This window comes from Cupressus sempervirens, chromosome 2, assembly GCF_028749045.1.
Source record: "Cupressus sempervirens isolate cs-2001-9-10 chromosome 2, ASM2874904v1, whole genome shotgun sequence".
Lineage (NCBI taxonomy): Eukaryota > Viridiplantae > Streptophyta > Pinopsida > Cupressales > Cupressaceae > Cupressus > Cupressus sempervirens.
In genome coordinates this window covers 505,667,993-505,692,054 of record NC_143119.1, presented here as the reverse complement: position 1 = coordinate 505,692,054, position 24,062 = coordinate 505,667,993, and the positions used below count along the sequence as shown (strand labels likewise).

General features: G+C 35.7%; 1 protein-coding gene across 2 annotated transcripts in view; it reads left to right on the top strand.

Annotated features, from left to right (window-relative positions):
• LOC149573206 (uncharacterized) overlaps positions 1 to 24,062 on the top strand; it is a 191,676-nt gene that overhangs the window by 124,129 nt on the left and 43,485 nt on the right. For both annotated transcript variants that reach the window (XM_089814389.1, XM_089814390.1), the window contains exons 6-7: positions 8,099 to 8,235; positions 8,884 to 8,964. In XM_089814389.1, coding sequence (XP_089670515.1) covers positions 8,099 to 8,235; positions 8,884 to 8,964 — 218 coding nt within the window. The remainder of the gene's footprint in view (positions 1 to 8,098; positions 8,236 to 8,883; positions 8,965 to 24,062) is intronic.

Here is a 24,062-nt window from a genome sequence, read left to right as displayed (position 1 = left end):
AACAAATTATTGGATCTTTTATGTATTTGATGAACACTCGTTGTAAAAACCCCTAGCTGATTATAGTTCAGTAAACCTTAACACATCAATTACCTTAGAAGTTTGACATTTTGTCAAACAGTTGGCTAGCAATTCAGTTATCAAAGTATGTGTTTAAACTTTATTACAGCACTAGGAAATGTACTAGATTACTCATAATTCACCAGATGAGTCAGACTTTCCAGACTTTGGCATTGATGAATGCTACACAACTGATATAAACCCTTCCTCATGGATTTGCATGCAAAATTCAAAACTGAAAATATTCTCTAACAGCTAATACTGAAATGATATTGTTAACTTTGTAAAGAACCCGCTGACAGAATTTGGTCTGCAATTTATTAACAACAGAGATATGGATGTCCAAAGTTGCACTTACAGACTAGCAAGAAAGTCACCCAGTAATGGCAGTGGTTATATGCCCAGAATGTGCAGACTGTGATGACTGTTCCACATCTCCACACTGCTAAATTTCTCACGCTGCCTGCTACAGTGTTTTCCAATACCCAAGAGCTTTAACAAGGCCTTAAATTCTTCCAGTAAACCACCATATTCTCAGCCAATGAATTACTTCCAATTCAATCAACTACCAGTGAGAACACATTCCACCTTAGACACAGTGAGCATAATTGGCAAATTACTTTACAGCAGCAGCAATTTGCAAGCTATCCTTCAAGGCAATTCTCATAAACTTCTCACAGCAGATCCAATGCAAACTCCAGCAAATAATCTTCCTTCAAATCACACCACAAAATGAATCTCTCCTTAGATACAGTGAGCACAGTAAGGAGAATTGGTAAAGTACTTAGAACTTGATCCATAATATCTCAGCTGTGGAATCAATGCACAACTCATAATCAAACCCGTATACCTCAGCAAGGGATTTGAAAATCAAAACCTTAGAAAAAGCCACAGAGGCAACAAAAGCAAAGAAATTATCCAAGCGTGCTTTTCTCAACAAATGAGTTTGTATTTATAACTTCCAGATTCCATTTTGTTGCCAAAATGTACTTTCACTCAAAAAGCTTCACCACACAACATTAATTAGAAGCTTCCCCTAGATTCTTTCACTTGACTTGGCTTAACTAATTAATAAATGACTCTTTCCTTTGATAACTCATCCCTCAACTTAAGTGAAATTTTAAAGTTAAATTGTAACTTTATAATAAGCCATAAAATGATATCATAATAATTTGGACACTAAAAATATGATAACTCCCAAAATACTCATCATTTAAATATGTCGTCTAAAATAGGAGTCGTATCTAAAATTTCTTCATGTGACCAAATGCACTTTCCAAAAATAGAAAGGGTCCATCTCGATTAACACCAACTTACCACAAATAGTAAGTACACAAAACTAAGCCCAAATGAAGTCCAATCTAAGCCAAACGAAGACCAACCTGTAGCTTACGAAATTGTGGAGAAGATAAGACCCTCCCAAGTCAAGCCACTACCAAGCCACTGTAATGACCCTTACTATAAAGGCCACTGAAACCCTCAAACTGGACTTAGGAATTTTGTCAAACAGTTGGCATGTAACCGAATAAGGCTGCAATATTACTAATTGTTGTACAACGAAACCTCAATATATGATGCCAATAATGTATGAACAACAATTTCCAGATTATAACACTACCAATCTAAGAGATAGATGACAATATGAAACTCAAATATGAAGTCCAATGCAATTCTGATTTTATGACAGCAAATAGAACTGATTACAATGAGAGACTGTCACAACTATGCACTTCTAATACATCAAGCTCTTGACAATGCAATGTTATGACATGAACAATAACCCAGTTTAGATTTGGAATGCAAATGACGAAACTTTTACAACAGTTATTAATGAGTGGAAATAACTATTTATGCAATGACAGTGCTGACTGTTCTAATCCATAACATGCAATATTTTGGCAATCAAAACTTCAGTTTGTGCACCTGGAATAGCTCCAATTTTATCAGATATGAATGCTGAATTGATGCCACACGAAGACCTCACAATCTGCCCCAAACCGATTCACAAAATTGCTGCTGTTGCCCAACTGACAGGGCCGTACAGGTACGGCCTGGTACGGCTGCTAGATAAAAATATTGCAGCATTTTTGTCACTCCAAAAGCAATAAATCTGGGCGCCTAGGGTTGCTGAATAACCCCCTAAAAATGAAATTCATCCGTCAAACCAATTAGGAGTTATGAGCAAAAACGTGGGTCCAAACCCTAGACTGGCAGTCTGAAAATAATGCACAACTGTGTCTTCAAACCCTGTTAATCATTCCACTAATGCTAGGGCACAACTGAAACCCTTATTCCAACCAAAGTAAGCCCTTATAACTGAATCTCAATGAAGTCGAAATGAGATGGCTGAATTACCAACTCCTCAAATGCAACAATTCAGGTGATATTTCACACCCTCAAAGTCGCCAATCCAAGGGAGTGATTCGTTCCCAAAGATCAAATAATAATTTGCAGACCCAAGAGACTACAAATTTGCTCCACAATGGAAGAAGTAGAAGAAATCTCAAATCCAAGCATGTCCAAAATGAGAGGCCCAACCCTCTATTTATTCACTTTTCTAAGAAGTTGCTAGAACTTCTAGAAACATCCTTTATAAAATCTCATTATAATGCACTTTTTCTAGAAGTTCTAGAAACATCCTTTATAAAATCTCATTATAATGCACTTTTTATAATAAAGTAATTTTATAAAATAAAAAGTGCAACTCAACTTAAAATTATAACATGTAGGCCCCAATAACACATAATAATAAAATATAACCTCTTAACACTTCTTCAAGAGCAAGATATGACCATCTGATCCGCAGAATTGACTCTCTCTCCACACCATTTGCCTACGAGAGTCTGGAATAGGCAAAATCCATGATCAATGTCATGTCGAACTAAAGAGGGGACATTACAGCCACTACCTCAGAAGACCCTCTATCTACAATAATTAGCCTACGAGGATCACATTTATAGGCAATTATGATCATAGCCTCTGTAAATGAGATTGCATGCCTAGAATAGCAGATCACAGGCCCTGTAGAATGTATGTTGGGCTCTGAAATAAATTGCAGGCCTAGATAGTGGTGCTGGCCTCTCAAGAATGCATCCGCAGCCTTAGAAATCAGAGACGCTGCCCTTGTCACTGATCTGAAACTTTCCTACAGCTCCAAACGCAGCTACAACAGAGATATATGACTGACTCCAGCAGCCTTTCAATTTCCAGTAGCAAGCTTTCTAGAAGCCCAAACGCTGCCCAGAATTGCAGAACCGAACCCCAGATATATGTGCTCAACAACAGTAGCAAAAATGGATGCCCAAAACTGGTATGGCAGCAATCAATGGCAAGGAAGAATCATGGACAAAAATTAGGAATTTTGCACACCAACAATAGATTGCTTCCCAATCACAGAAAAGAACAGTAGGGAAGTTTTTCAATTGTAGATATGCAATGATCATCTACAGAAGTCAATGAAAACTCTCCAACCATAGTAATCACAGTAGGAGGAATGGCCATTTGTATACCTCAGCACAATTGCCAATGCAAATCTTAGAATTACCCTTATACTTCAACAAGGGCACACTATCCAAAAAACTCAAAAAAAGCCACAAAGGCAACAAAATCAAATAAATTATCCAAGCATGTTTTTCTCAACAAATGGGCTTACATTTATAACGTCCAGATTCCCTTTTGTTACAAAATGTAATTTCACTCGAGAAGCTTCACCACACAACATTAATTAGAAGCTTCCCCTAGATTCTTTCACTTGACTTCGCTTAACTAATTAATAAATGACTCTTTCCAATGATAACTCATCCCTCAACTTAAGTGAAATTATAAAGTTAAATTATAACTTTATAATAAACTATTTAATTATTTAATAGTGATTTGGCCACTAAAAATATAATAACTCCCAAATACTCATCATTTAAATATGTCGTCTAAAATAGGAGTCATACCTATTATTTTTTCATGTGACCAAATGCACTTTCCTAAACTAGAAAGGGTCCATCTCGATCAACACCAACTTACCACAAATAGTAAGTACACAAAACTAAGCCCAAATGAAGTCCAATCTGAGCCAAACAAAGACCAACCTATAGCTTACTGAATTGTGGAGAAGATAAGACCCTCCCAAGTCAAGCCACTACTTCAAAAGACCCTCTATCCACAATAATTAGCCTACGAGGATCACATTGATAGGCTAATTCATGAAACTCGAAGACTAACAAAAATGGAGACATTACACTCGTTATGATATATGTTATGCTACCAATGTGTTAAGTCACTTCATGTGCGAACCTAAGAAGATTCATCTAATGGCTGCTAAGCATATTCTTAGGTACCTACATGGTACAATTGGACTAGGCCTAGAGTACGAGAATGTTGAGATACAACTTTAAGGGTATTTTGTTTCTGATTGGGCAAGCAGCTCTATTGATTGTAAACGCACTATAGGATGTTCTTTTTAGTCTTGGATCAGCTATGGTGTCTTGTTTCAGCAGGAAACAATCAACAGTTGCCCTAAGCTCTACTGAAGCAGAATATATGGCTGTTGCTATGGGTGCTCGTGAAGCTATGTGGTTGAGGGAATTACTTGTTGGACTATTTGGAAAGCCCCTGAATCCCACTGTGATTCACTATTACAATCAAAGTTGTATCAAACTCTCTATGAATCCAGTCTTCCATACTCTGTCGAAGCACATAGAGATCCCATACCACTACATAAGAGGTATGTTAGATAGAGATGTTATCAAATTGACTTGCATCAGCATTGAAGAACAAAATGCTGATATTTTCACCAAGCCTCATGTGAAATTGAAAATAGAGTACTTCAGAGGTAAACTTGGTATGACTAAATTGTAAATTTTGAACTTATATCAAAACATTTGTAAGATGCTATATTCATGAATATTTTCTTGTGTGTAATCAATATTGCAAGATAGTACTTTTATATCATGAAATGGTGACAACCCTTCATGTAATGTGTGTGAGGTTACTATTGTAAGGTGACGATCTTACAATAGGTTGACTTGTTATCACTAAGTCTAGTTCTGAATTGGTAGCAGACTATGATAACAAACATATCAAGATAAGTCCAGTTCCGAATTGGTTGGGGACTATGATAAGTAATATATATCTTTATACTAATGTGGTAAATGGCTATCACTAAGTTCAGTTCCAAATTGGTTGGGAATTGTGATAGCATTTATACCATGATTGTCTATCTTAAGTTGTTCCGAAGAATTCCGGATGTCATGATATTAATGATTACTCCAAATTTCATGCCTTAGTACCTTGCTTTGAAATGTGTAGGAGATCTTGGTAACTTATGTCTTGACACTTAAGACAAAGGTTATCTTTTCTAGGATGATAATTCTTGTTGAGCCAATCATCTATGAGAAATTGAATCATGCTTTCAATCCTCTTTTGCTAAGAGGGAGAATTAAGTTGATAGCTTCTTTTGGATTGATATTATAATATACCATAAGGAGTTTGATATTTACATATACTTATGTGATTGAATATATATACATTCTATGTGAATCATGAATATATATTTATGATCAATTATAATATATTCATTTGTGGTTGAGAAGAAACCTCTTATATATATATATATATATATATATATATATATATATATATATATATATATATATATATATATATATATATATAGTGATATAGTTATATAAATTCAGTCACTAATGTCTTATCAAAACTAATGTTATATTCATGTTTTCCCTTACCCATAGTACATCAACCAAACTGAATGTTGACCACCTTAATTATTATATGTTACCAACATTCATTCAACGTTGTATGGTTGAGAACAGTCATGACCTTTGGCAGTGATAGCCAAGAGCCACAGTTATCATTATTATGGTCGATTGTTTAATAAGAGTCTTTGACTATCGTTGTTAACATAATCATAACCACGTAGGGTCATCACCCTAAATGGCAGTAGCCAGGTAAGGTCATGCGCCTACGTGGGTATGCATTCATTCTCTTATAAATAAAGATAGTCAATGCTTGCTCATACCAATTAATAACAATGGCAATTGTGATATGTAGCAAGCAGTTCGGCAGTCACTTATTCAGACTGATAATTATTCAGTCTTGGTTAATATAACAGTTCACACACACACGCACTCGCTCACACACACATGCAAGAAGTTAAGTATCAACAGTCTGCTGTATATATATAAGTCTGCCATACATATTAATAGTCTGCTATAAATTATTAAATTATATTTATTGTACTTCAGATCAAAACTGATAATATAATCAGTCTTCTCCATTCTGAGATAAAACATATTAGTCTGTAAAAGGTCTGATATTCATATATAAAATTTTCTACCTTAAAAGTTATAAATATTCTCTATCACTGATCCAAATTTCCTTAACACCTTTGGCCCTTTTTGTGGTCATTCATTGAATGTTTAGAAATTTATCTTATCTACCCAACTAGGAGGGGTTCTGTCCTTGAAACTGAAAACTAGAGTATTTTTTCCTTTGAGAAAGTAGAGAAACTCAAGTCTCACAAAGAGCAAATAGAAAGCATGGAATTGATACACCTTTACTATCCACAACTTTTTATAATATTTAAAAAACATTTTGAACTGTTGTGCAAAAAGGTTATCTTTCATTCCTGTGAGCTCAACAGTAGTATAAAATTATGAAAAGTAGCTTTGACAACTTAATAATTTAAATTTTCCTTTTTAAAATGTCAATTAGCTTATAGTAAAATATGGGGGTTAAGTTAATGCCCAAATAATTGCTTACATGCGAGAAGGGACATTACAACTTCAATTTGAGTCTATGTGCCAACTTGCTGGAAATCATTTTCTCCCACTACATGCATCTAAATCATCCAACAAAACTGAGAAGTCATAGTTGTCACCAACCTGATGATCACCATACAAAAGAACTAGAGGGAGAGTGGATTAATTTCCCATCAATAAAAAACTGATATGAGTTCAAAAAAAAAGACAAGGTTATGCTCTGGAACATTGAGAGAAAAATGCTATAAATTAGGGTTCCCTGTACAGATTATATTGGATGGTTGGAAGTAAAATGAAGGAATAAAAAAAGAGATTTCTAGCTGGGGAAAAAAAAAAGGTTTTGGCATTTCTTAATAGTACAAAAGAGGTCATCGATGAGACTGCAAATATAGGGAGCTAAAGAGAGAGTTGGTGAAGCTGGATTAAATAATTGAAGATTCAAGTGAATAAATAATTCAGGAATTTCATATGCTGTGGAAAATTGGTTTCCTGTCAAATTGTTTTCCTCTGATTCTAAGGTTCTCTCTTGTTAGAATTTAGGATCTTGGGATACTGCTCATCATAATCAAGATGAAATAAATAAGATGAGAATCATACAACTATAAATGTATGCATTATGCAAGATATACATGGGGCTATTTCAGGCAAAAGAGAACACCATAAATGCATCATTTTGTTTAAACACCTATAAATATAGTCTATCATTAAAAGACTGAACTTGGGGATACTTATCATTACTTACCCATGGCCCACAATACCTTACGTGCATAGTTGATGTAACTCACTATAAAGCTCCAAATTTACTCTCTCTCAAACAAGAGAAACCTCCTTAAATATAGGAGGAATAGTGGCTTCACTAGGCAGACCTTTTGAATAACTCCCATTCATAAATCTAATAGTTATTAGATTATAATCTATTCAAATGGGATATGCTGATAAAGCATATAATATATAAGGTTTCATAGCCTTATTTTAGAAAATAATATATTTTTTATTAGGGTGTGACCCCAAATAAAATTATTTGGGGTCAAATTATGTTCTAACATCTCTTCCTTGATTTTTTTTGTAATTCCTAGTCCTATTGACCTAGTTTTGGTCATCTGTGGATTTGTTTTCTAATTTTTTGATGCATGGGAATTCCCCGTGGATATTGATAAAATTTATTTCTTTGTTGTGAAGATTCCTTTTACTAGGTATTGTGTGGATCACCAATTCAGTTTCTTTTCCAAAATGTAATAATTATATTGCTCGACTTACTTTTGCAGATTGTGCATGGCAACCAATCATGTGCTGTGCATGCAATCTCATTTCTTGTTCAGGCATATTTAAGAGCATTGCCAGTATACCTTCCTGTTTATTTTATACCAGCTCTCATTGTTCATCGACAAGGACTTCTAAAGGAGTAAGTAGGGGAATCATTCTCTCTTGTGTTACTCTTGCAAGCAGGATTTTTCTAAATTGATTGTCATTTTACTTATTTACATTTAGGCATTATTAAAAACCATCCAAATAGAGACTGCATCTTTTGTTTTTTTTTTTATGATCTACTAACCTTATAATCAGATTTGGAGGGCAATGGAGGCAATATTTTACTTTAAAAGGATGAAAAACTGACCAGAACAGGCAACAATTTTGTTTTGTTTGTATCATCTGATCATCATATGAATTGAATATTTTTCTTTTCCTTTACTGAGAGAATGATGTAATTTACAACTAATTTTGTAAAAGCCTTGCTTAAATGTTTTCTAATATTATATTTATCTGCATCTAGTTTTTGCAATTGGGTAGTTTTATGCATATTAATGTGATTGTTTAAGACAATTTTGTTTGCTAAGATTTAGTAAATTCATCCCTTTAACTTTTAAAAGCTATGATTTATATCAATTGCCATTTCGCTACTGAGGTATCATTTTAAGTATTTTACAACTAGTTTATGCACCTACTTTCCAAGGTTCTTATACACCTTTTCGTAGCACATGTTATGATTTGTTTGTAGGATAGAACCCATTTCAGCACTTCAATGCTAAGGATGTGCTTTACTTCTTTGTAGGCCTCGTAGCATTTTGGGGAAAACTTTGTTTGGGACTGCAAAGTCGAGCTTATTTCTCTCTGCATATTGCTCTTCAGCTTGGTATGTTGTAATTTCTCATCTATCATTCTAGTGTTATTGCTTCAAGTTTTCAAATTAATTTTTCTTACATAAAAAAAGATATTGGCTTTTTTTAACATTGAGGTATTCTTGTCAGTATTTGGTCACACTAATTCAGGTTCTTCTTATTGCTTTCATGATAGAACTTGACCCTTTGAGTAACTGCAGGAAGAAATTTTTTCAATGAAATTAGATTAATTTAACAATTCAGATGAAGCATGTATCTCTAATAATCAATATATTGTTCAAAATGGTGCAAAAACAAGACCTGGCCCAACAACAAGGTCTGTGTGATCTGTTACATTTGTGGTGTAACAGTATTAATATGATGAAAGAGTTGGATTTGGCCCAATAGCATGGCTAAATGAAAATTCATTATAAATAAGGGGAAGGCCCTTGGTAAAATCCAACACTAGAAGCAGCCAAAAATGAAGAAACAGTGGTCACCATGATGTTCTCCAGAAAGAAGTCAAAGGCTGGATACCAGGGCTTCAGAGATAAAGATGTCATATTCCAGCCAATGCACCTTTGTTGAGAATCCTACCTTATCATCTATAGAGTCACAGACAACCATATAAAAACCTTGTGCACATGGGTAAATTCCGACAAGGGCAAGGGCTTCCTATAATGGCTGTCAAACTATCCATTGTCTCAGATGACGAGAAGAAAGTCTACATGTGACTGTCACATTCACATAGTGTTCAATTTCTTCTAGCACCTCTTCTCCACTATCCAGGTCGGCTTTCTCTGCTATTTTAACACTGCATACTCCCTTTACTAGCTAATTTAATATCCTTTCCCATCATCCTTAGTAGCCTAGAAACATTGATATGTCTCACACCTGTCATCACATGCAAATGAGTGGAAATATCCATCACAAATGCTTGAACAATCTTCATGGTCACTAATCCTTTCTTTGAGGCAAATACATCCTGTTTGCATAGTGCAAGTAGCCCAACCTTACTATAAATATCAACCTTTGCTGCTACCAACACAACACTGTCCCCAGATTTATATCCGAGATCATTTTTAAGTCCTCAATTATGATGGCTCATATTCTTCAATTGCTTTGCCTTCATGAATTATCTTCATCTTCTTTGTCTTCAGAAATCTCCTCTCCAAATAATCCTCATCTTCACGGAAGCATCTCATTTGCACTAGTTCTTGGCCACCTTTTGTCCTTCATTCTGAACTTTCACCTTTACTAGCTTCTGCCCTCCTTCACCCTGCCATACAACTCCATGCAGAACTTCATATTTCAGATCAAAATTATGATATAGTGATTAATGATGAATTTACTTCATGGTGACAACCTTCCTAATCAATCAACTTTATCACCCAATAATTAAGGTGCCTCTAATGTTTATGCTCTAAATCTGATGCATTGTTTTAAATTACATACTACATGAACCCACTCTATTATACAATTTTAGATTTCAAGCCTGAAGGATTTTAAGAATAAATCTGATGACAACCAAAAGATATTAAGAATTCTGATTTTCAGAATGCCATTGATTTCACCCATATTGACATTTTGAGCAATTGACCATGATAAGAAATCATATTGAGTTTTCAAAGCATAATCAAAATCTGAGTCTTTGCACTCCACTTTGGAAATGATTTGCTTTCAAAAAATGGTCTGATTTTAAAATCCCGGGCTGATTGTTACTGTGAATCCAGCGGCGAAGTTTTTTACAACTATCTGATGTTTGACAAATCTGCAAGGTATTTTCTGTTAATATTTCAAATTTTTAGTTTCACAACGGAGACATCTTTCATTTGATACTCGATGGACAAAAGAAATTGCTTCAGCCTGGTATGACAATTTGACCTCGTAGAGTTGGTTTCAAATTCCAAACTGGTAATTCGAAGCCTTCTAAAGAATCTGATCGTATCCACAATGATATTAAGAGTCCTTTACACAATCTAGTTGCATCCCAAATTCACATAAACGGAAATTTTCAATCATTGGTTCTAAAATAAAAGTAATGTTTACATGATGTGTGACAAAATTCGGAGGCAAATACACAATCCAGAAGCTATTTGTAATTGGGGATATCATTATCAAATTGTGAGTCCAATGATTAGGTTCTCCAAACTCTTAAATATGTGACAAGTCTGCAAACTTGTTGCTATTATCTGGTGTCTTGAATTCAATTTCTGTTGAAAAGGCATAAAATATTGTCCAGGCGTGGAAGCTTGACCTGTCTGCCAGTTAGATCTGCATACAAGTAATTTTTAGTTGTTGTCTTAAAACATGATTTCAAGTGCCTATTCATGCACACTGGACTTTACAAATGAAAGGCCTTGCATTTAATTTTATCTCCTCTCCATTTGAACTCAAATTCACCCATAACCAGATTTGGTTCTTTTGTCATTGATTCATGCTTTATTACATCAGATTTATTGTCATCTTCGAGTAAAATATCCTCCCATTGGTATTAGATTTAAATGACCTCTCTTCCATATTTAAAATCGATCCTTTTCTTGATTAAATACTTGGCCGAATATGGATCCGATCAAATCAAAATTTATGAGACTTCGACATTTTTTTAAAATCAGAGTCCAACTTCATTGAGTTGCGTTTCTTGATATTCAATTAAGGCTTCCTCGCTTGGGGTTGAATGCGACGCACACAGATTTAGGGCCATACCTTCAAATTTTGAGCCCACGTGCCGGGAAATTGGGGGCCAAATGGGCCGCACATTAGGTGTTTAGGCCCTTGCTGTTTGAAATTTGAAGGAACAAGGCCAGATAGAGGTCCACACACCTAATATTTAGGCCTGGCCTATTAACATTCAGTCCACAGATTGTGTATAGAGCCTGACCTATTAACTTTCAGCCCATATGTTTCATGATAGGACTATACATTTGACTTAACCTCAGGTTTAAGGAAGGTTCTGTGTAATTAAGGCTTTGATATGCATCAAGTTGAGGCCCAAATGGGTCACACGTTTCAATTTGGGGTTCATGCTAAGACTATAAGACTCACACATCTGCTTATAGGGCCCATCTCCATTCGAATTTGGGAGGGATCTATTGTTTTAAAGGCCTGAATTAAGTGTGTTTGGGCCTGATTTTAAAGCCCAAGGCCACACGCTAGGCATGGGGCTAAGTTTAAGCACAACTTCATTTGAATTTAGGCCTCATCTAATTAGACTAGGCCCACATGTTACTGCTAGCAGTCTATTCTGTCTATTTTAGGGCCACATCTATCCAATTTAAGGGAGTCAAATTAAGGTCTGGCCTAAGCAGACTAGGCCCACGCATTATGCTTCAAGGCTGCTCTTCATTGATTGAGGGTGATATCCTAGAGTTCAGGGCCCAGATTTAGGAGTTTTGTGGCCCATGCACCACAACAAAGCCTAATTAGGCCCATCATTAGCTATTGGGGCCCAATTTAAGCCCAATCCCATTGAATTGTGGCCTGATTAGACCTTAGTTGCATCGATATTAGGCTTGATTCATCCAAAACAAGACACATGTTACATAGCAAAGGGGCTTAATGATTGGTTGAAATTTATCATTTCTCTCCCTTGCACTGCTTCTTCCTTTCTGCATCAAATCCATAAAGTTGAGGTTCTTCCTTCATCTAATAAGGCTTAATTTCCTTCCTTTGCCACATGGGGAGGTGGAATCCACTTCCTGATGTGGCAAACTTGCCACTTGAGAAGGTGGAGTCCACTCCTTTATGTGTCAAATCGCCAGACGAGGTGGAAAACTTGCCACTTGAAGAGGTGGAATCCACTTCTCTATGTGTCAACGCCACTTGAAGAGGTGGAACTCATCTATGTGTCAACACAAGGGAAATATTATTTTAAATTTAGCAATAATTTTCTTTTTATTTCCCTTTTGTGGCAATTTACTGAGCCAAGTTTGTACATTATTTTTTGCTCAATATTTAATTTTAATTTCTCACTTTCCAGAGTCAAATTTTGTCTTTTATTCCAATTTCCAGACAGCCAAATTCTGCTCAATTTTCACAATTAATACTTTTGGAAGGCTTAGAAAATTCTGAATCGCAATGAAACTTGCCCTACCACCTAGACCTACTAGCAAAAAAAGAGGTAGTCCCTATTTGCAAGGGAGTGATGATGTGAAAACCTCTCAACAAGTGTGATCGTTGCCTCTGGGAGTCTAAATGAGTCATTGAAGTCATGATTTTAATGACTTGTCAGTTTGATTACCTTTTTTGCAGGCCTAGTCCTTAGACTTTGTCTTTAGACATGTGCCTTCAAAGAATTGTCAAGATGCATGAGTTCAAATTTCTAGATTTTTGTCAAGTTTATAGCAGCAAAGGGCTAGTTTTATGCACTTATATTCATTTTCTTCAGACAAGTCCTCAGAATGCGAATCCCCTGTATTTGTTTATTAATTTTTCAGACTTGTCCTCATAATGTGAATCCCTTTGTAATAACATTAACCAATTTACTGATTTTGTTTCCCTTAAGTTTGATGAATTGCACGATTATTTTTTCCTCAGTCTTATTCGAAGGGCTATTAAGAACTGCACAATGATTCACTTCTCTGGCAAACTTGAAAGATTGAGGACCAACTAATAAATATTGTTAATCTTATTGCAAGATATATTGTCAATTAGTGTCAAAACACTTAGTCATAATGGAAAGACAATAGTAACTGAGTTTCTAGTCTACAGTGTTAACCAAGCTCACAAAGGAACCATGCAAACAAAGTTAATTTTGCAGGAAGCAAGCAGTATGAACTGAGTTGTTGTGTCAACCGAGTTGACAGTTCACACTAAGTTGTAGTGTCAACCGAGTTGACAGTGTCTACCGTGCTCCAGTGTGAACCAAGTTAGTAGAGCAGTTTTGTTCCAAGGTGATAATCAAGCTGGCAGAACAGTGTGAACTGAGTCAGCAGTGTCTACCGAGTGATCAGCATGAACCGGGCATCCAGTATCAACCAAGTGCCAGAGTTAGCCAAGGTGTAATGACCCTAGTCCTGAGATCGAATTTAATAAATAATATTAAAGATAATAGTAAATAAATAAATGAACAAATAGCAATAATAATAATAAAATATTTATTGTTATTCTATACCGAATTGATAGATACTACTCTCTTTTAATATTGGTACTTAAATAATAATAGAAAGATATATATATATATATATATATATATAATGGATAAGGAATTAATAAATTTAAATTCAAGAATTAAACTTATTAAAGAACCATAAACATTTTAAATGAAAAATAAATATTTAACTAATTTCGAAATGAATAGGATAAATGAAATAACTATGGGCTTTAATCCATATTATAAATAACAAATATTAAATATAAAATAATTCAAATGAAAAGGCACGGACAAACTAAGAGGCATGACCGTCACATTATTAAGGTACTAATAGACGAGTTCTTGAATGAAAGGAAGGGGATCGGAAATGAACAACAGGGAGATTTGGTGAACCAAGTACCACCGTGGAATCACGCCTGCATCCCAGACTGAAACAATCGATTCCCTATGAGAGTCATGTATAAAGCAATGGAGCTACCATGACGGGAAAATGGAACATCATTAGCATAAACCAATGGAGCTACCATTACACTGTCGGTCACGAGGAAGATAATATGTGGCAATATAATATGATGGAGAAATTGAGGGAAGATTCAGATTTGTTTTGGAAGTTCAATTTCTATTCTGACAGACCACTATATCATGCATCAATGCTGAGAAAGGAGAAGAGGCATAGCTAGCCAATGAGGGGTATGCCACCTATGAGGAGATTAACAAGTACAATCGACAACTGCAGAAGATACAGTAGGTGTTAGCAAGATTACTTCATCAAGAGGAAGCCATGATGCCCATAAAGAGAAAAGAATACATTAACCTGGCCTGAACTTATGAAGAAACAGATAGTAGAAATTACGTATCACTTGCCAAGACACAATATACAATATACAGAATATATATATATATATCATCGGTAGGTATTGAGATTGATATATATGCTTAAAGCAATATATACATATAAAGCGCCATTCATAAGAAACAAACCTTTACTATATCTAGAGAGTCTACATCCGGCATTAGAAGCAAAAACATATATGTTATTCGTATCTTGATAGGTATTGGAAACAGAGGATGAATCCATAGACACAGCATTAACTAAATGTTATTGTTATCAATCCAGTCAATCGAATCACCATGTCAACACCTCCCTGAGCAATCACAAACTCCAGCCAATGATCACTGCTGAATCTGAACAGGAAAGTATCTTAAGCATCATAGGGGAGCAAACACAAGCCACCATACATCATCCTTCGCAGTAGTAGTAATCATTAAAGCTCAGAAATGATTGATAGGCAGAAAGGAATACACACAACACCGTCATATAATCAGAAAGAATCATACAGGCAGATAGAAGCAGTGAATGCAATGATATTTAGCAGTCATTATAGAGGTGATGCTGCTATACCAGCAATTGGATAAACTATGGTTTAATAGATTATATAGAGAGAGGATGGTAATCTTTTCATAGATTGCAATAACAGAAATCTAAAGATGAACTCAGCCTTTTCCTAATTCAGAACAATATTAGTAGTCATTTCTAAGGGCACACTATTACCATGATTGGAAATTTCAGAGAAATGGGACAGATCCCACAGGGGACATTACATATAAATGGAGAGAAGTGATATATAGTCTATAAGTACAAGGAGCGAAATATTATGTTTATGGAAGTTAAAAGATCTATATATATTATCAATCGACAAGATGAACGGAAAAATATAAGTAATAATATAAGGACAAAGTCATAATTGAGAATTTTAAAGTAAAATAATTAAGTTCCACTTGGGGACATTACACGAGGTGACAGTGTTGCCTGAGTATCTTTAGCATCACTAGAGTAAGCCATTGGACCCGAGTTAGAGCACTGAGTCGACTTGGTAATTGTTTTTGGAATTAGTTATGTTGTAGCCAACCTTTGAAGGAATTATTTGGATAGATATAAGGTATTTTGTTTATCTAAATATAAGATGTAAGAATTGTAATTGAAGAAAATTAGCAAATATAGAAGAGCAAATTGTTTGAAGGCTACAAGCATTCCAAGGAAAGGAAGAGACTCATCTATCATAGTCAGGTGATCAGTTTACTTAAAAGGATCTTCATCAGCAATTAGAGTTGCATTTCAAAGATCAATCCACTTATTCATCCTAACAGGTGCATCAGTCCCAAATCCTTTAACTGGGTGGACGTAACAGTCTTTTGCTGAAACTCCTAACAAAGTACATACTTAACTGTATTGTATAAATCCTTTCACGAGGTGGACCTAACAGTCCTTATTACTCTTAACCGAGTAAGATGATCAGAAGTGATCATTTGTAAGCCTTAACATGCCAACTTTATTACTGGAGTAGTGAAGCATTGTGGGTGTCATCCTCACCCCAATTTTACCTTCTACTTGGAGGGTTTCTGGGTTACCAAGTATTCTGTTATGGTGTTGTTACTTTATTGCTTCATGTTTGTTGCATGCAAGTAGATCAAACAACTTAATGAAGTCGATTAAGTGGAAGAAGTTTAAGTGGTTCCTGATTCAACCCCCCTCCCCCAAATCTTAGTCACCTAGCTTGCATTACACTTCCAACAACTATAACTAGTAATGTCTATCTATATAGTATGAAACAATTCCTTTTACTGAATTGCAAGAATCGTTAGAAACGATTACTCAACAGAACTCTATTTTTGTTTTTGGTACCAAAACAAGTACATTTAGATGATAGAATTAAATTCACACGATCACAGTATAAGTTCAGTATAGCCAACAACATAGATGGTATGATAAGGAACCTATTGTGACAATATATGAATGTTAAGCCTTAGACCCCAACCAATCGCACCTCTAGCTAAGTTACAAATTCTTCCTCAGCAACCCCAAATGCAGAATCTGCTGCGTGTGGATGACTGGTGCATCCGGAAGCCCTGTGGATGCCACCACAAGCACCCAGAGTCCAAGCAAGGATTTAAGTTTTTTCTACTTGGCGTTGGTGTCTTAAGAGGGAAAATATGGGATTGAAGATCTTCTAGTATGGCATACTATACTAATACGTCTAGGCAGACTATGAATTGATTTGTCTATGGTATTGTGGCTGGCTAAACTATTAATGCTTTTGTAACTTTCCTTCATTGGTTGGGCGTCTAGTTTTCTATGGCAGTTGATAGTTATGGGCAATTGTTTACATGTTATCCAATGATACAGCCCAGATGCACATGAGTTGTATATTAATATACATCTTGGTTCTATTTGTTGTTTGAACAGTATTTGGACGTCTTGGTTCAAGGTGTCATTGCTGTTAATAAATAGATTTGTTAGTAGTCAGCCCTTGTTGGGCATTGGCATAACCCAAATTTCTTATTTGAAGTCATTGGTTTATATATATATATATATATATATATATATATATATATATATATATATATACACGCATCCCCATACCCCCACAAAAAAAATTTCCGCATCCCACATCCATTTCCTGCATCCCCTTCTAGTTCCAATCTGAATCGGTAACCTAGACCTGTTGTATTGTTAGGTGATATATTGGCGGTGCTAGATGCCCGTAGCGCCTTGTGTTGTATGAGAATATTCACATGGGTCCAATGTCCCTCTACAAACAAGGAATACTTGCGATTCAAATAATACAATCACCTTCCAATGGATTCTTCTCACCTCTGGGAAATCAAGTATATTAACAATTGTGTCTTTCTTGGGGTTTTAGATGAGAAATTGTTCCTTCCTCATGCAAGCTCCTTGCACAAGAAATCAACAGTGCATGCCTCTATTCCAAGGATTACAGAATCAGAAAATCTCCTAAAGAATGGTGCCAACAATCAAAATAACCTGTTCACAAGTGTACTACGAAAGCTAGAATCACAAACTCGGAGCTACATCCAAGTTAACCAGTAAGGATGTTTGTCCTTTTGTTTTGGCATCTCGTATTTCTGGAATGATGTTTTCTTCGTATCCCTCTCCAATATTTTTCCTCCCCACTGATGCCTTCATTCCAGAATAGTGTCTGTTACATGAGGTAAAACATGCACGATGTTGTAGGAAGACAACAAGGTAAGATGGAAAAACACGGGGGATGGAGTTATAAACAAAAATACCTGGCCAACCAACTCGTAATGCCTAGCCACATCATTCGCCACTAAGCACCACAACAAGTCAATTTGGAGCTCACATCAAAATGAATGCACCTAATAGTGTGGATTCCACGTCATCCCTTCCATTAGCTCCTAATTTGCCTATCAGGATGTCTAATAGGCCAGGAGTTGAATGTGTGGCCCTTGTCAAGTTGGGGGACATGACACCCTTACTTTTGGTTCTCAATTTCATTTGTAGCTTTCAAAGTTCTTTTTTTTCATGAACTCAAGACATTAGGAGGTTTGAAGTTAGTTTTGAAATTTGGCTTCCTTATATCGTGCTAACTTCTAGCTAGCTTCAAACAGGGTCATGGGTGAGAACAAAGGGGCAACAACAAGGAAGGCACAAATGAATAGGCTGATGGAAGATTATTATTCTGAGTTCTGAATATTTTCCAAGTGGAAGAAAGTAACACCAACATGGAGCACATCAACATGAGGAGAAGAGTGTTCAGAACTAAGGATCTGTTACCCTCTTCAATAGCAGTGAACATTGTAAAGAGTGGTATCCATCATGTAGCTGGGTTCCCACCAACTATTTAGTACAACAAGCTCATGGTAGAATGTGTAAACTATTATGATCCACAATCCAGGACAATCAAATCTAAAGGAATAATATTTGCATTCCTAGGAGAAGAGGCAGTGAAGGAGATTCTTGGATTCCTTGTTATTGAAAAATGCAAATAAAGACTAAGGAACTATTTTGAGAGGGGACTTGAAGCTTACATGGACATCATCAACAAGGGTTAGGTCAATGAGCCAAGGAGACACCATTCCGAATTACCCAAGAAACTTGTATGGATTTGAAAGATGAATACAATGGCATGATCTTCAAGCTAAATAGGGTAATGGGAGCACTACAAGGTGCTATGTTTGAGAAGTGGATGGTCTACTTCATAGAGGATGTTTTAGCAAGGACAATGATGATTGATTGGGCCAGGATAATAATTGATAACTTAGATATCTAGATGAGGAATCTAGAAAAGATGATGGCTTTCTATATGACCTCATATATAATTTACTTGCTGACAAGAAACATTCAATAACCAGGTCTAATTTGCAGGGCACAATGAGAAATGATAAAGGACAAGATATAGAAGAGTTAATGATGCTTTTTCCATGCATATCACAAACTCATTGCAAGGAGGATTGCATAAGAGATTTTCCAAGAAGGCAGTAACATTGATTGAAAAATATGGATCCTAGTTTATTTGGTCCTTGGTCTTTACTTACATAAGCATTCACTTCAAATCCCTACAAGCTTCCAAATTATCCTATGGATAAGATGTTGTTACTTGAGGTGGTGAGGCTATTATTGGAGTTTGATCGCATTCAAAATAACAAATGAACAAGGTATGGCTTTCCCTATTACACTAGAAAAAATGCTTGAGGACATATCCCACAACATAGGCAACAAAGACAATCAATATGGAGTTGTAGTTCTATCGGCTTGGAAGCTATAAGGGAAGGACTTAGTTCAATCCATTCCGGAAAATCCTGAACTACAAGGATAGAAAATATAGGCACAAGATAGACATAGAAGAGTATTGGGCCAACTTGGTAGTTGAATATGGTAAAAGGAGAAAGTTGCGGTCTTGGATGTTAGTAGATTTCATGAGAAAGTGTGGCAGTTTCCCTATTTCTAATCAGGTCAAAGATGATAGGAATCATATACATCCCCAATACAAGCACAAGAAGAACAAATCCATTCAGCCAGCTAATTGGTCACAAATCAAAGAACTTGCAAAGTTACACATCTTGATGAGGGAGGTGGTTGATAGATCAAGCTCATGGGCGGACAAGCAGATAATAGGTTGAAAAAGCAAGATATCACTTCCACATATGGAAAAATGCAAAGTGAGGACCTTTAAGGGTGATGAGAGGACCAATTAATTTTTCAAGATTGAACAATAATGTAGACCAAAATGTGGAGAATCCAGGAGTAAAAGACACAAGTATACCACAACCCCTTCCTTTGCCAATTCTTCATTAGTCAAAGAGCTGGCTATGCAAGAAAAGGAACAAGAATCAGATCAAGGTGGTGATACAGAGATATTGCCTCAAGAAGATCAAGGAGAGTCTTTTTCATCGCAATCAGTACAACAAGCGACAAAGGAGCTACCAACATCCCCTATCACTGAGTTGGAGGTGGATTTGAGAGAAGGTATGAGGCAGCCTAGTCCCAATACACAAGAGGTTGATGAAGGCATTATTTCAACTTTGAGAGGAACTTAACAAAGAGGATCAATTTGAGGATATCCCAAGCTTGTCTACAATTCCTAATTGGTAATTGGAAAGCATCAAGAAAAGGAAGAGGGTGGAGGAAGTACATCTAATTGAGGACATCAACACATTCTTAAAAAGGATTGGAAAGGCTAAGGAACCAAAATAGGCATAGGAATTCAATTGCATTACTGGAGATATTAAAGGATCCTGCACTCTACATGTAATTATCCCAATGGGTTATAAGGCTAGAGACGAGATCAGTCCAAGTGACTATCAGATTACATCATTCAATATGGGGTTATCACCAAAAAACAAAACTTCTAGGAATTGAAGGATGTTGCTAAGGCCATTGAGCAACAGATGGATAGGGTGGAAGACTAGGAAATGCTAGAATTGGAGAATAGGAAGTTGAAGGAATATATACATAGGCATATGAATCCAACAAGGCAAGAAAATGTTGCATTGGTTCCATAGGTCCCTAAATCTTGAGAGTTCCGTGACACTTATGAAGTAATGAATGCTTATCACGAAGTAAAAGAATGGATCAATGATATCAAGAAGTGGGTAGAGGATTTCCTTACTAGGATGATCCAAGTTCATCAAAGAACTACATTACTCACAAACAAGGTCCAATGTTTGGAAGAGCTATGGAAAGAATTTCAGCCAATTGAAGACAAAATGATTCCTGGTCTGAAGGGATTGAAGAATGTTCCTATATCAACATTGATTCAGGGAAGAGTGATTGAGTGAGGAAGTTCATATGATTTCAGTCATTGGTATTGTTCCTTGTCTATGAGGAAATCCACATTTGAGTTATTGGCAAGTGATCAGTAGATGAAGGCATACAAGTTGTCATTGATGGCAACGTAATCTGTTGGTAAGATTGCTTCATCTAATAATATGTTTTGTTGGAAGGCAATCATGAAAAATGCCTAAGCACAGAGTAGAAAACTAGTTTACCGTCTGACAATTTTTGTCAGCGAGCACGTAATGCATATCAGACATGGCTACAATTTTTTAGTTTGGTAATATACAGTGTGAATATGCTTTAGGTATGGCTGTCAGTGTTAATATGTGGATTGGCACTTGTTTTGGATAGATAAAGTAAACTAACAGTGTATAGCAATTATCCAGGAACAATTTTGAAGATTGGGCAAATTTGCATAGTTAATTGAATTGTTTTACCAATTCAATTACTTGGCATTGTAGGGACAACATCCAAGATTTTCTTGGATAGCACCGTGTTATACTGCATATTGGTGTTTGTGCCACACATTTTGTGAAGAGTTTTTGCTAGCCAATTGGATAAAGATTAATGAAGGGTGTAAAGGAAAAGTTGATTTCATATGCAAGCAAGGGTATTGATGCTATGATGATGTTATGTGTGTGCCTTGTTGCTGGATCAGATCAGGTGCAAGCTTCATTATAGACTAATCAAGCATTGTGATGTCAGTATAATCATTTTCATTTTATAAATACTACCATTGTAATTAGACAATGAGTCCCTATCAAGCAGTGAGTTCTGTTTTTTGTAATACAACTCCTAACAAGGTTGAGACCTCTAACAAGGACTCATGTTCGACATGAATTTGAGAACACATCACTTCAGATGGCCAAACAGATTGAAGATGGAAAGACACAAACAGAGAAACTTGAAACAGATCAAAAAAGGAAGACAAATGAATGTAATGATTTGAGTGCACAACTTGAAACAGTGAAATTAGAGCTTTAAGATTTGATATCTAACTCTCAGGAACTTGAGAAGTATACTAAATATTGTCAAAGGTTAGCTTGTGGAAACAAACTTACATCTTGAAAAGCTTTACTCAAGCAATGATAAACTTGATGAGCAATTACAACAACAGAAACATAAAGGTGACATGACTAGAATTTGATATTATGATGGTGAATGTTCTAAAGAAGTAGAAAAGAGACCAATGCAAGATCCTATTCAGATAACTATTCAGGATGAAAAATCCTAGAGCTGTTAAAGAAGATGTTATGTATGCAACAAGTATGGACACATGAAGAAGATTGCTACTAAGCCTTTTACTGGTTATTGTTTAAATTGTTGGCTTTATGGGTATAAGTCACATGAGTGTAAAGCTAGATCTATTTAGAGGACAAATGGAAGAACAAATGAAAGATCTAATGTCAATGCAAGGAGACCTATTGGAAGCAACAATGTTCTATAAACTGGAGTTGCTTGCTTCAAATGCAACAACTTTGGACACGTTAGAGATTGCAGATTGCAAGTAAATCAGAATGGACCAAGGTATGGAAATTTAGTTAATACATGTTACAAATGTAATCATCTAGGGCATACAACTAGATATTTTAGATTTAATGGATTCATGAACAATTAAGGATGACTAATGTCAAAAGGAATAACTATAATGAAAGAAGGAATAATATTGTTAATCAGACAAATTATGAGAACATTAACAAGACATTTGTGAATGAGAAAAATGGCGGAAATGGAAGGTATGAAAAGAGAAAGAGCATAATGTAACATCAGATAAAGGAGAATCAGTACCAAGCATTGAACCCTCTTTATCAAGCTAATTTGCTACCATAGCCTTAGGGAGAGAAATTGAGCAGAAATTATCCAACCCCTGAATTTGCAGAATTAAGCAGTGTGAGCTTAGACTAAGGTGTATTAGGGTAGAGAGAATTGATATCGATGTTCGCAGACCTTGATATGGTACTATGTGAGATCATTATGAGTTTGTGCAGGTTTTGCTTTATGGAGAATGTGACCTAATACAGTAATTAAAGAGGCAAAAATTCAAGGAAATTAACAGATGAATGCAAGTTATTCTTCACCATTTGAGTTGCCAGAGCAAGAGAAGTGAGCGCAAAAGGAGATTTAAGTGCTTAAGCAAGAGATTTTGGACGAATTTTTGGAAACTAGTATTACAAGTCTTAGAATCGGCTTGGACTCGGCAAGCCCAAATCGGGCTTGGGCTCAAGCTCGGACTCGACAATATAAAAACCCATGAAATTCAAAGATTTTTAAGGATTTAAAGTTTTCATGCATCATTTAGCCAATTAACATCAAATACACAATAGTTGAGATAAATAAAAGCTATTTTGCACACTTACACAACTTTGCATAGATCACATAAGTATAAATGCAATTTTTCGAAGGAAATTACTTAAACTAAATAACATAATAGAAATAAAATGTCACAGTCAAATGTCTACAATATCCCTGGAATCAAAAGTTACAAAACATATATCAAAATAAAGGTTCATTGTAGCCTATGCCCTGCAACAAGTACGCCTAAGATAGGTCATGGAAGACTCTAGAGCCATCCTCTCTCCCTATGTCTGAGGCTGAACCTCAGTGACATGCTCATCATGATCATCCTCCTCCTCATCATACTCATCCTCATAATCTTCAAAAAATGGAAATGCAACTCAATTTTTGTAGAAGCCTTCAAATGCTTCTTTTAACTCCTCTCAATGCTTAGATGCAAGCTACAAAGTGACACAAACAATCAACAACCGATATATGGAAGTTAACTGATTTGTCAACGTATTTCCTAAAACCCAAATACTCTTCTCTCAAGCCTACCTTGTCTATTGTTTGTGTTTGCAAGTGATAGAATGACCTTTTTAAGTCTTAGACATGCAATAAATACCAAATGAGGAATGGAAAAATCATTAACAAATTGTTTGTTTTTT